At 39.8% G+C, this 12,536-nt stretch overlaps 1 protein-coding gene across 17 annotated transcripts in view; it reads left to right on the top strand.

Moving 5' to 3' along the window:
* The window catches only part of LTBP1 (latent transforming growth factor beta binding protein 1), a 452,790-nt gene that overhangs the window by 231,255 nt on the left and 208,999 nt on the right, over positions 1-12,536 (top strand). For all 17 annotated transcript variants that reach the window (XM_004029082.4, XM_004029083.5, XM_063695966.1 and 14 more), the window contains 2 exons: positions 10,206-10,430; positions 11,931-12,205. In XM_004029082.4, the coding sequence (XP_004029131.3) occupies positions 10,206-10,430; positions 11,931-12,205 (500 nt within the window). The remainder of the gene's footprint in view (positions 1-10,205; positions 10,431-11,930; positions 12,206-12,536) is intronic.

Genomic DNA, 12,536 nt, shown 5'->3' with positions numbered 1-12,536 from the left:
CAGCACTAGATTCTAGAGAAAGTGGTGAACGAAATAATCTACAGTATAGTGCACGACCTGACCAGCTTCCCAAGATGTGGTGATGGCAGGCATGAGCAGGCATGAGCCACTGTGCTTAACCATCCCAAAGCTGTTATGTATGCTTTGGGATGGTTAATTTTCAAGTCATAGTGATTTCGACACCTTGCACATCCCTTTTGTTGCTGATATGCTGGTTTGCTTTCCCTTTTATATGTTCTCATTGCGCCCTGCCATAATAATTACGAAGTTGATGAGGATGGCTAACGTCTGCTGAGTGCCTGCTATGTGCTGAGTTCTGTGTACTGTGAATATATGAATTCATTCAGGTCACACAACAGCCATATGAGCTGGATACAATTATTTTTCTCATTTTACAGGTGAAGAAGTGGGGTAGAAAAACATTAAATAACTTACCCAATGTCCTGCCAGTAAGAAATAATGAAGTTGGGATTCAAACTCCTGGAGGTCTGATTCCAGGCTGTTGCTCTTAATTTCTATGCTCTGTATTCTCCCCATGATGAGACAGTTACGTTAGTGTAATCGACTCATGTTATATTTTCTCGTTCGCTATATCTCCTAGCACATTGCCTTGCATACTAAGCAATTCGTAAATGTTAACTGAATGCATGAGAAAATAATTACTAAGAATAAAACTTTGTGCTTGTGGAGGATGTTCTTTGGAGCTTTATCTCTAATAGTTAAAAAATGCAGACAAGGCTGAGCGTGGTGGCTCACACATGTAATCCCAGCACTTTGCAGGGCTGAAGTGGGCAGATCACTTGAGGTCAGGAGTTCGAGACCAGCCTGGCCAACATGGTGAAACCCTGTTTAGTACATAATTTTTGTATGTACTAAAAATACAAAAATTAGCCAGGAGTGGTGGTGGGTGCCTGTAATCTCAGCTACTTGGGATGCTGAGGCAGGAGAATGGCTTGAACTTGGGAGATGGACATTGCGGTGAGCCAAGATCACACTACTACATTCCAGCCTGGGTGACAGAGTGAGACCTTGTCTCAAAAAAAGAAAGAAAGAAAGAAATGCAGACAAGCTAAGCGCAGTAGAGGAATGGCTATATAATTTACCATCTGCCAACGGAATATTATATAGCTACTAAAATCAATCATTAAGGCTCTGTAGCAATACATGGTGCATACCAGTATGAAGGCTATGTAGTAAGAAAAGAATGCAAATGTAAACTGTAGTGATTAAACTGTAATCTGAACACTCCTCTAGGCTTTACAAATTTGTGGGTATAGATAATGTAATGATCAAATCACATTACGCTAGCCGAAAGCCCTTGCTTGCTTACCTGCAACCCTCTGCACCCCCTGCAAGTGTTTCTGATGATCCCCAAGGGCTGCTCCCCAGCCTGCTGAATTACAGGGATGGAAAGGAACCTGTGGATTGTGTCCCTCAGCCACCTCATTTTTGCACATGGAGACACTGTAGTCTACATAGTGATTTTGAAGTCTTTTAAGATTGTTGCCGAAGGAGGCCTCAATCTCGAGGTGTTTGGTGTTTCTGCAGCCAACAAATGTTGCTGCGTTTTTCCTAAGGGGGACAGAGCCTTGAGGTTTAGGAATCATTAGGAGAGAGCGACAATGACAGCATCTGTGATGAAGACTGTGAAGTGGAATTTTATGACATGCCTAATATATGGAGCTCCTTAGGTTATGCAAGGTATAAAACTAGATCAAAATAGATAGCGCACAGCAATGGCGAGGTTGATGATAAATGAACAGGAAGCTATAAACAAAGTTGAGATGATGAATGGCCTCATCTCATCTGGTGTGTGTGATAGCGCTTCGTATCTCCTGGGTTATAAACAGAACACGGTATTGAAGCATTTACTAATGCCCACCAGCATTAAAAATTTGTGGTATTTTTGGAATTGTTGTTTGCATTAAGGTTGATCTTTTGTACTTGTTGAAATCTGCGTTTCCTTTAACATTAGCTTGATATACCTGGTATTTGATAGGTGCGGATGGAATGAAAATGGTCTTATTAATTTTCAAAGCGGGTAACAAAAAGAGTAATGTCCTATTTGCTTGAATGAACTAAACCAATGGTTAAAATAGTCTTTAAAGTCAGTGATGCTTGAATGGTATCTCACCACCATGTTGGTTTGTTGATGATAATAGTCTTGGTAGATCCTGTGGAGGAACTTCCTTGTAATGATGTCTGTCCACCCCCAACATTTTTGTAGGTATTAATTAGTATGTTTCTACATCTTCTGGCAAGCTTTATTTTCCTTTTTTCTTTTTCTTATTTAGAGATGGGGTCTTACTGTGTTGCCAAAGCTGGTCTCAAACTCCTGGCTTCAAGTGATCCTCCCACCTTGGCCTCCTACAGTGCTGGGATTTCGGGCATGAGCCACCATGCCTGGCCCGCAGCATGCTTTTATTTGCTGTTTTTAAAAAGTCACCTCTTTGTCTAGAGCAGGCTTGTCCAACCCCAGCCCATGGGGTGCATGTGGCTCAGGATGGCTTTGAATGCGGCCCAACACAAATTTGCAAACTTTCTTAAAACATGAGATCTTTCTGTGATTTTTTTTAAAGCTCATCAGCTATCATAAGTGTTAGTGTATTTAATGTGTGACTCATGACAGTTCTTCTTCCAGTGTGGCTCAGGGAAGCCAAAAGATTGGAAACCCCTCATCTAGAGTTTAAAACTAATGGTTACTATGAATATTCGTGAAGTCTTTTAGTTCTTGTGATATATAAAATAGAAAACACCTTCATTATAAAAGAATGAAACGATAATGTATTTTTACATCTGATGTCAAATAAATGCATATATTCTTAAAAAAAAAACCAAAGAGATGCTCACTGATGGGGAGTGCTGGGTACATCTTTAACTTTTTTAAAGCATTTTCTCTTTGGAACTCTGTTGTGTCTTTTGCATGTATTATGGAGAATACTAGTCTCTTCTCTCATATGTAAAAGAAAATCCCCGTACCTTCATAATGATTATATATTTAGTGAGTTTTAAGTTAAAACTTTTAGAAATTTAATTAGAATCTGGCTAATGGGTTATTTAAAAATGTAAAATAAGGTTTAAAAACCCAAAGCCAAGTGTCCAGTGCACATTGAAAGCATATCCAATAGAAGATCCTGTAGCTATCCTTGTTTTTCCCCGGTTCTGTCTCCTGTGATTCAGATCTGCCTGGGTCCTAAGTTTTAATCTATCATTTATATTCTTTGTGTTTAACTCTGTCTACTTTTACAGACTGCCTTATATCCATATGGAAATGAACAGGAATCGGGCCTGTGTCTGTATCAGAAACCCAGCTTGTCTCCGAAACCCAGCTTGTCTCCCTTTCTCCCTGCCTCTTACACTCCAGCCACATCAGCTCCCTCTCAGTTTTGGAGCCTTTCTAAAACACCTCACCTCAAGATCTTCGCTCATGTTATTTGTTCTTCTGTAAACACTCTTCTGCCAACTTTTCACCTTGCTGTATTCTTCCCCCTTTAGGTTCAGCTTAAATCTCACTTCCTTGGACAGGTTGTTCTGGATCACCCTAACTCTGGTTTTTTGATGGAGTCCGAGTCAGTATAAGTTAACAGACAGATAATTAAGAATTGAAGATAGGCAGTTTTAGAACACAACAACTGTAAATCTCCACATTCCATAGGGACAAAACCAGTCCACATTCTTCTTTCTTGGTCATGTGTAGGACTAGGCCTTCCTGGTTCCTCTGTTCTAGCTTTAGAAGAAGGTAACTGTCTTCTTGGAGTCCAGCCTTTCTTTTTTCCCCTTGGTGATGCATACTGAATGAAAAGGCAAGCATATAGGTTTGGTTTTGTGTAGCGTGGCATAGTTTTTTTTTTTTTGACACGGTCTCACTCTGTCACTGAGGCTGGAGTGCAGTGGTGCAATCTCAGCTCACTGCAACCCCTGCCTCCTGCGTTCAAGTGATTCTCATGTCTCAGCCTCCCAAGTATCTGGGACTACAGGTACATGCCACCATGTCTGGCTAATTTTTGGTATTTTTTAAAGTAGAGACGGGGGTATGCCTTGTTGACCAGGCTGGTCTTGAACTCCTGGCCTCAAGTGATCTGCCTGCCTGGGCCTCCCAAAGTGCTGGGATTACAGGTGTGAGTCACCGTGCCCAGCCTAAGTAGCATAGGTTCTTAAAGTGAGCAATGGTTTGCTGCAGCATGTAATTATTATATAACATATTTGTTATCCTAAAGCAGAATGGGTGGAGAAATAATGTGGTAACTTAACTTTCTAAAAATATTGCTACCCATCACCAACCAGCCCTGCAAGGGATATCAACAAAAATGCTGAAGGCCTTTAAGGGAATATTATTCTAATCAGAGACAAGTGGGAAAGTCAAATCAAAATCATGTGTGTGTCTGTTCTGCAAAAGGACAGATACAGGTTTTCCTTCAGATGGAGGTTTGTTTTCCCTGCTCTGCCTTTGCCACGATAACTTGAAATGGTCTGTCTGCTGGCACAGAAAGCCAGGGAACGGGTGGAGTGGCCAGGACCCTGCTGCAGGAAGGTCAAGAACATTCTTAGAGTGCCTTTTGGGAACCAGCAGCCGAAGTATTTTTATAGTCAGCTAAGATAACAGGAAAGAAAGAGGCAGGGTCTGCCTTTTTATGGTATAAATTTTTAGAAAATTCAGTTTGCCCGCATTTATATACAAGTCATGAATATTTGTTTACCTAAACAAGGTTCCAATTCGTAGCACAGAATGTGAATATTATTCTGTCAGCCCAATTACTTGAGTACTGCAAGTTGTTTTACAGACCAAAGTGAATGGTGGAATACAACTGAAACGCCTGACTTATTTAAAACCTCCAGCTTGTTGTTCTTCCAGCATGGATCCTTTTGCTCATTTTGACCTTTTACAGTTGTACCGTGAGATACTTTGAGTGACCGTCACAAAATTACACTTTCTGGAGTAACAGGCTGAAGGCCTACCTCTTGTTAATTGCAGTAGTTCCCAGGTGACTCTCTGATGCAATATAGTGAATTATGGTGATGACCAGCAAAGTGTCAAGCTAACAAGGTTATGGAATGTCTCAGCCAGCATTCTACAGTTCACCTTCCTGTAATATTTTCTAAAATATATGCCCCATGGCTAGCCTTGTAACCAGCGTACCACAAGCATCTCAAGTCAACCTTAATGATAACGTACTCTTTTCCTCTTGATGATCTGAGGTTTTATAGAACTTGGGAAGCACAGATGATACATCACTAGATGATGTTTTGAGAGTGGCATGAACTTTTGAAACAGAAGGAAACTATTCATAGTTGAATCCTAAAGTTTGTAGGTGTATTTTCAATTTGTTTCTGTGATGTAAATGACTATTAGGTATAAAAAGACTGCCTGCCGCAAAGGGTTCAATACATATTGAGCTGAGACAAAGAGCTTTATATTGTCATTTAGATTTTAGAAATGCTAGAACTGGAGAATAGATATTTTATTTATTATTCATAAAGGGTTATAAATACTGGACTTTTATTGGTTGAAATAAGTCAAGCAGAAACCATTTCCTTTATAACCAGAGAGATACAGGGTTGTTGGAGTTTAGGGATTATTGCTGTATCCACGTATGCTAGTATAGTCCTTGAAACAACTGTGTGGAGGTTATCTCAGGGGGTTAGAGGTAGATTTAAATGAAACTAAGTTCATGATAGAGTTCAAAGTCTACTGCTGATATTGGGAATACCTTGTAAAAGTCAATTGGTTACTGTTTCTTTGTTTAAAAGAAGGTGGTGTTGGCCGGGCGCAGTGGCTCACACCTGTAATCTCAGCACTTTGGGAGGCCGAGGTGGGCGGATGACGAAGTCAGGAGATCGAAACCATCCTGGCTAACACGGTGAAACCCCATCTCTACTAAAAATACAAAAAATTAGCCAGGTGTGGTGGCAGGTGCCTGTAGTCCCAGCTACTCGGGAGGCTGAGGCAGGAGAATGGCACGAACCCAGGAGGCGGAGCTTGCAGTGAGCCGAGATGGCGCCACTGCACTCCAGCCTGGGTGACAGAGTGAGACCCCGTCTCAAAAAAAAAAAGAAGAAAAGATGGTGAGATAACACACACACACACATATATGTATGTATGTGTACACATACACACACATTGTATTCTAGTATAGATTGATTATAGGGAGCCCTCACTTTGCATCTTAAAAATCAATTTAAAAATGATGAGTTCTATGACCTTAAGAAATTTTTGCCAAAGCATTAAAAATGTTTTAGTGTAGGTTATTAATATATAGGGAAATGAAAAAAATAGTACAGCTAATATTTATTTAGTACTTGATAATTTAAAATGTTAGAAACATTGAGAGTTAAATGTTTCATTTCTTTGAGTAAAACTTGGGAATAATTTCAACATGTTTGCTTTTCATTGTATAACTGATGATATAGAGTATTTCTTTTCTTTTGTGTACTGTCGTACTCCTTTTTGAATTTGTACAAAACGTGGGAAGCTGATCCAAAGTTGTGAAATACCTGAGAGTTCCTTTAATGTTAATTCCTTTGGGAATCTTCATCCTGTTCATTACAGCCACCTTCCAATTTCACTTCCAGTGTTGTCACTTTGTATTTCTTTGCTATACTTTCTTTTTTGTTGGCTCATACTGTCTTTCGATTATCCACTTTTGTAAAATGTCCTGTGATTTTTATCCCTCTGAGATGAGGAGATGGCAGAACTACCTGCTTTGCTGTTTGTTCCTGAACTGAATACCGGATGTGCAGGGACCAATCACCAACAGGCTTTCAGAGAAGTGACATGATTGGTCATTGGTCGTGATACACATCTGTTATTCACATCATGATTTGCAAACCAAAGAGCTAGCAGTGAAGTTTGTATTTGATGCAGTTACTCAGTTAATATACCTTGGTAAGTGAAGTCTGAACCACGTTGTTGGGGGACTGGTATTATTTAACAAAACTACGGTAACGGAAATTCATGCGTATTGGAACCATACCAAGTGAGGAGTGCCTGTATTCCAGTTATAAATTCTTTGTAGTACATTTAAAGCTGGGCCTAGCTCCCTTTGCTTTACCCATTACACACTGAGCCTGTCCAGTGTAGCCAAACTGTGGTGCAGAAAATCAATTCAGAATTGAACTGAGAGTTTCAAAGTCATTGATTCAACCTTGGAGTCAGCTTTGACTTTCTCTTTTCTTACCCAAGACCTCACAGAGTAGTTTGGGCACTAATGAAAGTATTTTTCAGACCCCATCCAGCATGGGGAGTTTTGACTTGATCTGCATGCAGCCTACGCCCTGAAGAAAGTTTCTGGGTTGTCACCTTTGTAATTTTTCCAACTCTCTCCTCCCTCCTCCACTTTCTCCCCTCTTCCTTGGCCTGCTCTTTTCCTCCTGTGTCCCATCATCAAGTTCTACTGATTTTCCCTCCAGCCTTACGTTACTGCATGTTTCTTTCAGTTCCTGTTGCCATCATCCTAATTATATGTTTTTCAACTTGAATTTCAATTGTTATAATAGTTTCCTCACTGACTTTCCTATTCTACTCTCTCTCCTTTCCAGCTAATCCCGCATGCCATCACTGGAGTAATCTTCCTGGAACACTCTTGCAGCTTTACTTAATCCTCTGCTTGAAGCCTCCAAAATAACTTACTGATAACGGAATAAAACCCAAAGCCCTTATCAAGCCTGTAATAACTTTCTTTGTCTAACACAAGCCTCCTTCTTCGAATTTATCACCTGATCTCTTCCCTTCCCTCTAGAACCTGAGGTTTCAGCAACATAGGTTTACTCATTATCTCCCAAATATGCCCACCACCTCTCCTTTCTACGCATTGTCTTCCTAAAATGCACTTTCTGATGTTGTCTGAATCTTGACCAGTTTCAAAAACTTATCCTAAATGATCTCTCCTGTGAAGTCTATTTTAACTTCCTAGAAATGTCTTTTCTCCTCTGCAGTTCCAAAGGATTTATATTTCATACTTTCCAGTTACCGCTTATTTGCTGATCTATATTTTTAGTTATGTGTTATTTAATTTCTCCATTTAGCTTCTAAGTCCTAGATGGGCAGGGACTGAATCTTCTATACCATGAGGAATGGCATTTGACAGAGTGATAGGTATAAATCTGTCCCTTCCCTCATTCAGTATTTTCTGTGTTTTTTTTTTTTTTTTAGCATTTCTTCTAGACATTGGGCTATGTGCTAGCAGTAAAACATAACAAGGTAACTTCCTGACCTCACAGAGCTCTGGTTGAGTGAGGCATACAGAGAAGTAGTCAGTCAGTTGTAATGCAATAAGATGCATGGAATGATGGATAGTGAATCAGATTTGTGGCAGCAAGAAGGTAGGTGTCAAGCCTAGATGAGGGGCAATGGGAATGCTTCTAGAAGTGAGGTTCAGGCAGAGTCTGAAAGATATGTAGGAATCAGGTAGTTGATGGAGGCCAGATGGAAAGAATGTTCCAGGCAGAGGACTCAGTGTGGATAAAGCTCTGGAAGGGTGAGAGCACACTGAGGAACTGAATTAAGTTCCATGTAGCTGTATTGTAGAGAATGAGGTAAGATTGCTAAGTGTGATGAGATTGCAGAGGATCCCTGTAATGGGCAAAAAGTTGACATCTTTGGTGAATGTTCAGGAGGGAGGACTTCCAGGACCAGATGTTTGAGTAGATAAAATGAGGGGACAGCACCCAGGTGTTTCTTAAGGATCACTTGGTGGATGGAGGTATTGGAGGGAAGACGATGAGTTCAATTTTGGACATTTTGAATTTGAGGTGCCTATGAAATATGTACATGGTGACATGTAGTTGTAGACAATTTGAAGCTCGGAAGAAAGCTTTGACCAGAAAATAAAAATTTGGGTGACATCAGTATATGATAGGATGAAATCATAGAGAAAGAGTGTGTAGAGTCAGTGAAGAAGACTTCAAGACCAAACCTTAACACACATCAGTATATAAAGAACAAGTAAAGAGAGCAGAGTCTGCAAAGAATGTTAAGATGGATCAGGCAGGAGGAAGGAGCAAAATAGGTGAGTGAGGTGTCATGGAAACCAAGGGAAGACTGAAATCCATCCATTGGGTTTAGAAATGTGGAAACCATTCATGACCCTAGCAAGAATAGTTTCTGTGTAGAGGAGGGACAGGGAATGGGAAAACATAAACCAGCCCAAGATAGATTGTAGCGCATTGAGAAGTCAACAAACAATTATGGTGGAAAGTTTAGTTATGGAGGAGACGATTTAAAGAGGGTAGAAGCTGGAAGGAAATGGAGCTGAGGGGCTTTTATTATAATATTGTTCAAGCTGCTGGAAATCTGTGATGTTTAAAGGCTGATAGGAAGAATTCATTAGTGATAAAGAGGTTGACCATAAGCTAAAATAGCCAGAGTTATAACTCCTCTTAAAATTATTTGCCCAGTCTGTCCTGTTATCTTTCAGTATTCTAAATAAGTTAATTCCAAACTAATTTTGGACTTCACTGAGATCTTGTTACACAAGATTGCAAATTCCTATAAAGTATGATTCAAACTATTCTACTTATTTGTTCTGGCTGGCATTTAGTGTGTTAAATAGAGAAAATTTGCAACAAATATTATTTTTATTACTGATTTATTTTTTGAGCAAATATATTTAATTTTTAATTTTTGTGAGTACATAGTAGGTATATATATTTATGGGGTACAGGAGATGTTTTGATACAGGCATGCAATGTGTAATCACATCATGGAGAATGAGGTGAGCAAATACTTATTTAATCTCCATTGTATGCCAGACATTTTTCTAGGTGCCAAGGATGTTAAGGTTACCAGGCCATACACACTGCCAGGCCATACATACCCCTTGTTCTCGAGGAGTTTATCATCTAGGGAGTCAGTTAATGAAATAATTATGGATTGCAAATGGTACTTAAAATGGCATGGTGATAGACAATCATCCTGAGTGGCTACTGTATATACACACTCTTTTCCTATGAACTTTTCTTTCCATTGTTGGAGGGAGAATAATTACAAGCTATTAAAGAGTTAAATGACTTAAGATGGAAAGAAAAAGGTAGTCAATAACGGAGACTACTTTTGGCATAGTGAGTTTACTCCTCTGTTTACCATTTCTAAAGGTCATGGGACTCTGATGCCTATAATGGGCTGTATGTTTTGCAGGTTTTGTTGGTTGATCGTTACTTAGCCTCTGAGAGACTAACCAACTCTCCATGTTTTCTCTTTTCCCTTTTAGTAATTTGCCATCTTCCATGTATGAATGGTGGCCAGTGCAGTTCAAGGGACAAATGTCAGTGCCCTCCAAATTTCACAGGAAAACTTTGTCAGATCCCAGTCCATGGTGCCAGCGTGCCTAAACTTTATCAGCATTCCCAGCAGCCAGGCAAGGCGTTGGGGACGCATGTCATCCATTCAACACATACCTTGCCTCTGACCGTGACTAGCCAGCAAGGAGTCAAAGGTAAGCTTTTTTCATTCTGCCCATTTGCCAGACCTCTGTTAACCTGCCAAACCCACACAGAAGTCAAGGATCTGCGGGTGGCCAGGGCTGGTATTGAAACAGAAAGGAGTACATGATTTGTGGCCTGAGAAATGGCAGTAGAGACAGAATGTGGGCCCAGGTATGTAGCTGCAGTACTTTCTAGGCCATAGAGAATTAGTGTCTAGGAAATAAGAAAATAAAAAGGAGCCCATTCTTCTCTAGTGATTCTTACCACCAAGAGCTAATTAATGTGCATGGCACTGTTCTGACAAGGCCTGGGAAATAGAAAGATGAGCAAGACAGTGTTCTGGCCCTTACAGCATTAATAAGCTAATGGATTGCACAGTACTTGCTGGTGAACTTCGAAATTGAAGAATGCTTGGTTTTAGTTGTAAACAATCATTTAACCTCACTGGACTTCAATTTGTTCATCTGTAGAGGAAAGTAAACTAGGTCACTTGGAGCTCAAAAATTCTATGACGAATTCATCCTTTTAAACCTGGCATTTTTATAAATGCACACTTTTAAAAAGGGAATCATAGAAGTTTATGGCTCTAATTCTTTAAAACCTGAGTCCTTGCATCAGGAGATGAGATTTTGTTTGAAAGCTACGGAAAGTAGCTTGTTATAGATATAAAATAATGCACTTTGGTATTTTGTGTGTGTGTATGTCACAAGAAGCACAAAAATAACAGGTACTGTATTATTTAAGGGTAAGAGAATTGTGCCTTATAAAACTGGGTTTTCTCTTAATAGAAAAATGTAAATCCTACAATTTTTATGACAGAAATTTTATGAGAAATTCAAAAATAATCAAATGCTTGATCTTTCTGATTAACATTTGATAAAATTTACCTACTTAGAACAAGCAGCATGAATTTCACAGCTTTATGACTGTGGAAAAGAATATTTTAGTCTCATGAATGTATTACTGTTAAAAGTTTTAATTTCTCTCTATAATTGCAAATTTTAAAAAAATATAAATTCAGGCTTAATTTTTATTTTGCCTGTGCCCTTAAGAATTGTGATGGCTGGCTGGGCGCGGTGGCTCACGCCTGTAATCCCAGCACTTTGGGAGGCCAAGGCAGGCGGATCACCTGAGGTCAAGAGTTTAAGACCAGCCTGGCCAACGTGGTGAAACCCCGTCTCTACTAAAAATACAAAAATTAGCCGGGCATGATGGTGGGCACCTGTATTCCCAGGTACTCGGGAGGCTGAGGCAGGAGAATCGCTTGAACCTGGGATGCAGAGGTTGAGGTTGCAATGAGCTGAGATCGAGCCATTGCACATCAGCCTGGGTGACCAGAGCGAAACTCCATCTCAAAAAAAAAAAAAAAAAAAAAAAAAGAATTTTGATGGCTATGCAGCAAAATGCTACACGTGCATGCGTGTTTATAAAATTTACTTTCATGTTTTAAAACTTTTGATTTGCCTGTTAGTTATTCAGGACTAACAAGTTTTCCTCCCAATCTGTTTTAGTGAAATTTCCTCCTAACATAGTCAATATCCATGTGAAACATCCGCCTGAGGCTTCCGTCCAGATACATCAGGTTTCAAGAATTGATGGCCCAACAGGCCAGAAGACAAAAGAAGCTCAACCAGGCCAATCCCAAGTCTCGTACCAAGGGCTCCCTGTCCAGAAGACCCAGACCATACATTCCACATACTCCCACCAGCAGGTCATTCCTCACGTCTACCCCGTGGCTGCTAAGACACAGCTTGGCCGGTGCTTCCAGGAAACCATTGGGTCACAGGTAAACATCATCACCGAGCCTGCTTTAGTAATGTCTTACAGATATGGTATCATTTTAACAAGAAAGCCAGACTTGATAAAAATGCTTTTTTTAAAAAAAGGCTTTGACAAACTATGACTTGTGGCCATATTTTTGTAAATAAAGTTTTATTGCCACACTCATTGCCACACTTATTCATTTACATACTGTCTATGCCCATTTTCATGCGATGACTGCACAATTAAATAGTTCCAGTGAGATCATATGGTCTGTGGAACCTAAAATATTTACTGTGTGTCTTTTTACAGAAAAAGCTTGCCAGTTCCTGATGTACAGAATACATTTATTTATT

The sequence above is a fragment of the Gorilla gorilla genome, chromosome 12, assembly GCF_029281585.2.
Source record: "Gorilla gorilla gorilla isolate KB3781 chromosome 12, NHGRI_mGorGor1-v2.1_pri, whole genome shotgun sequence".
Classification (NCBI taxonomy): domain Eukaryota; kingdom Metazoa; phylum Chordata; class Mammalia; order Primates; family Hominidae; genus Gorilla; species Gorilla gorilla.
Note: the sequence above shows the minus strand (reverse complement) of the source record. Positions and strands in the feature narration are given on the sequence as shown.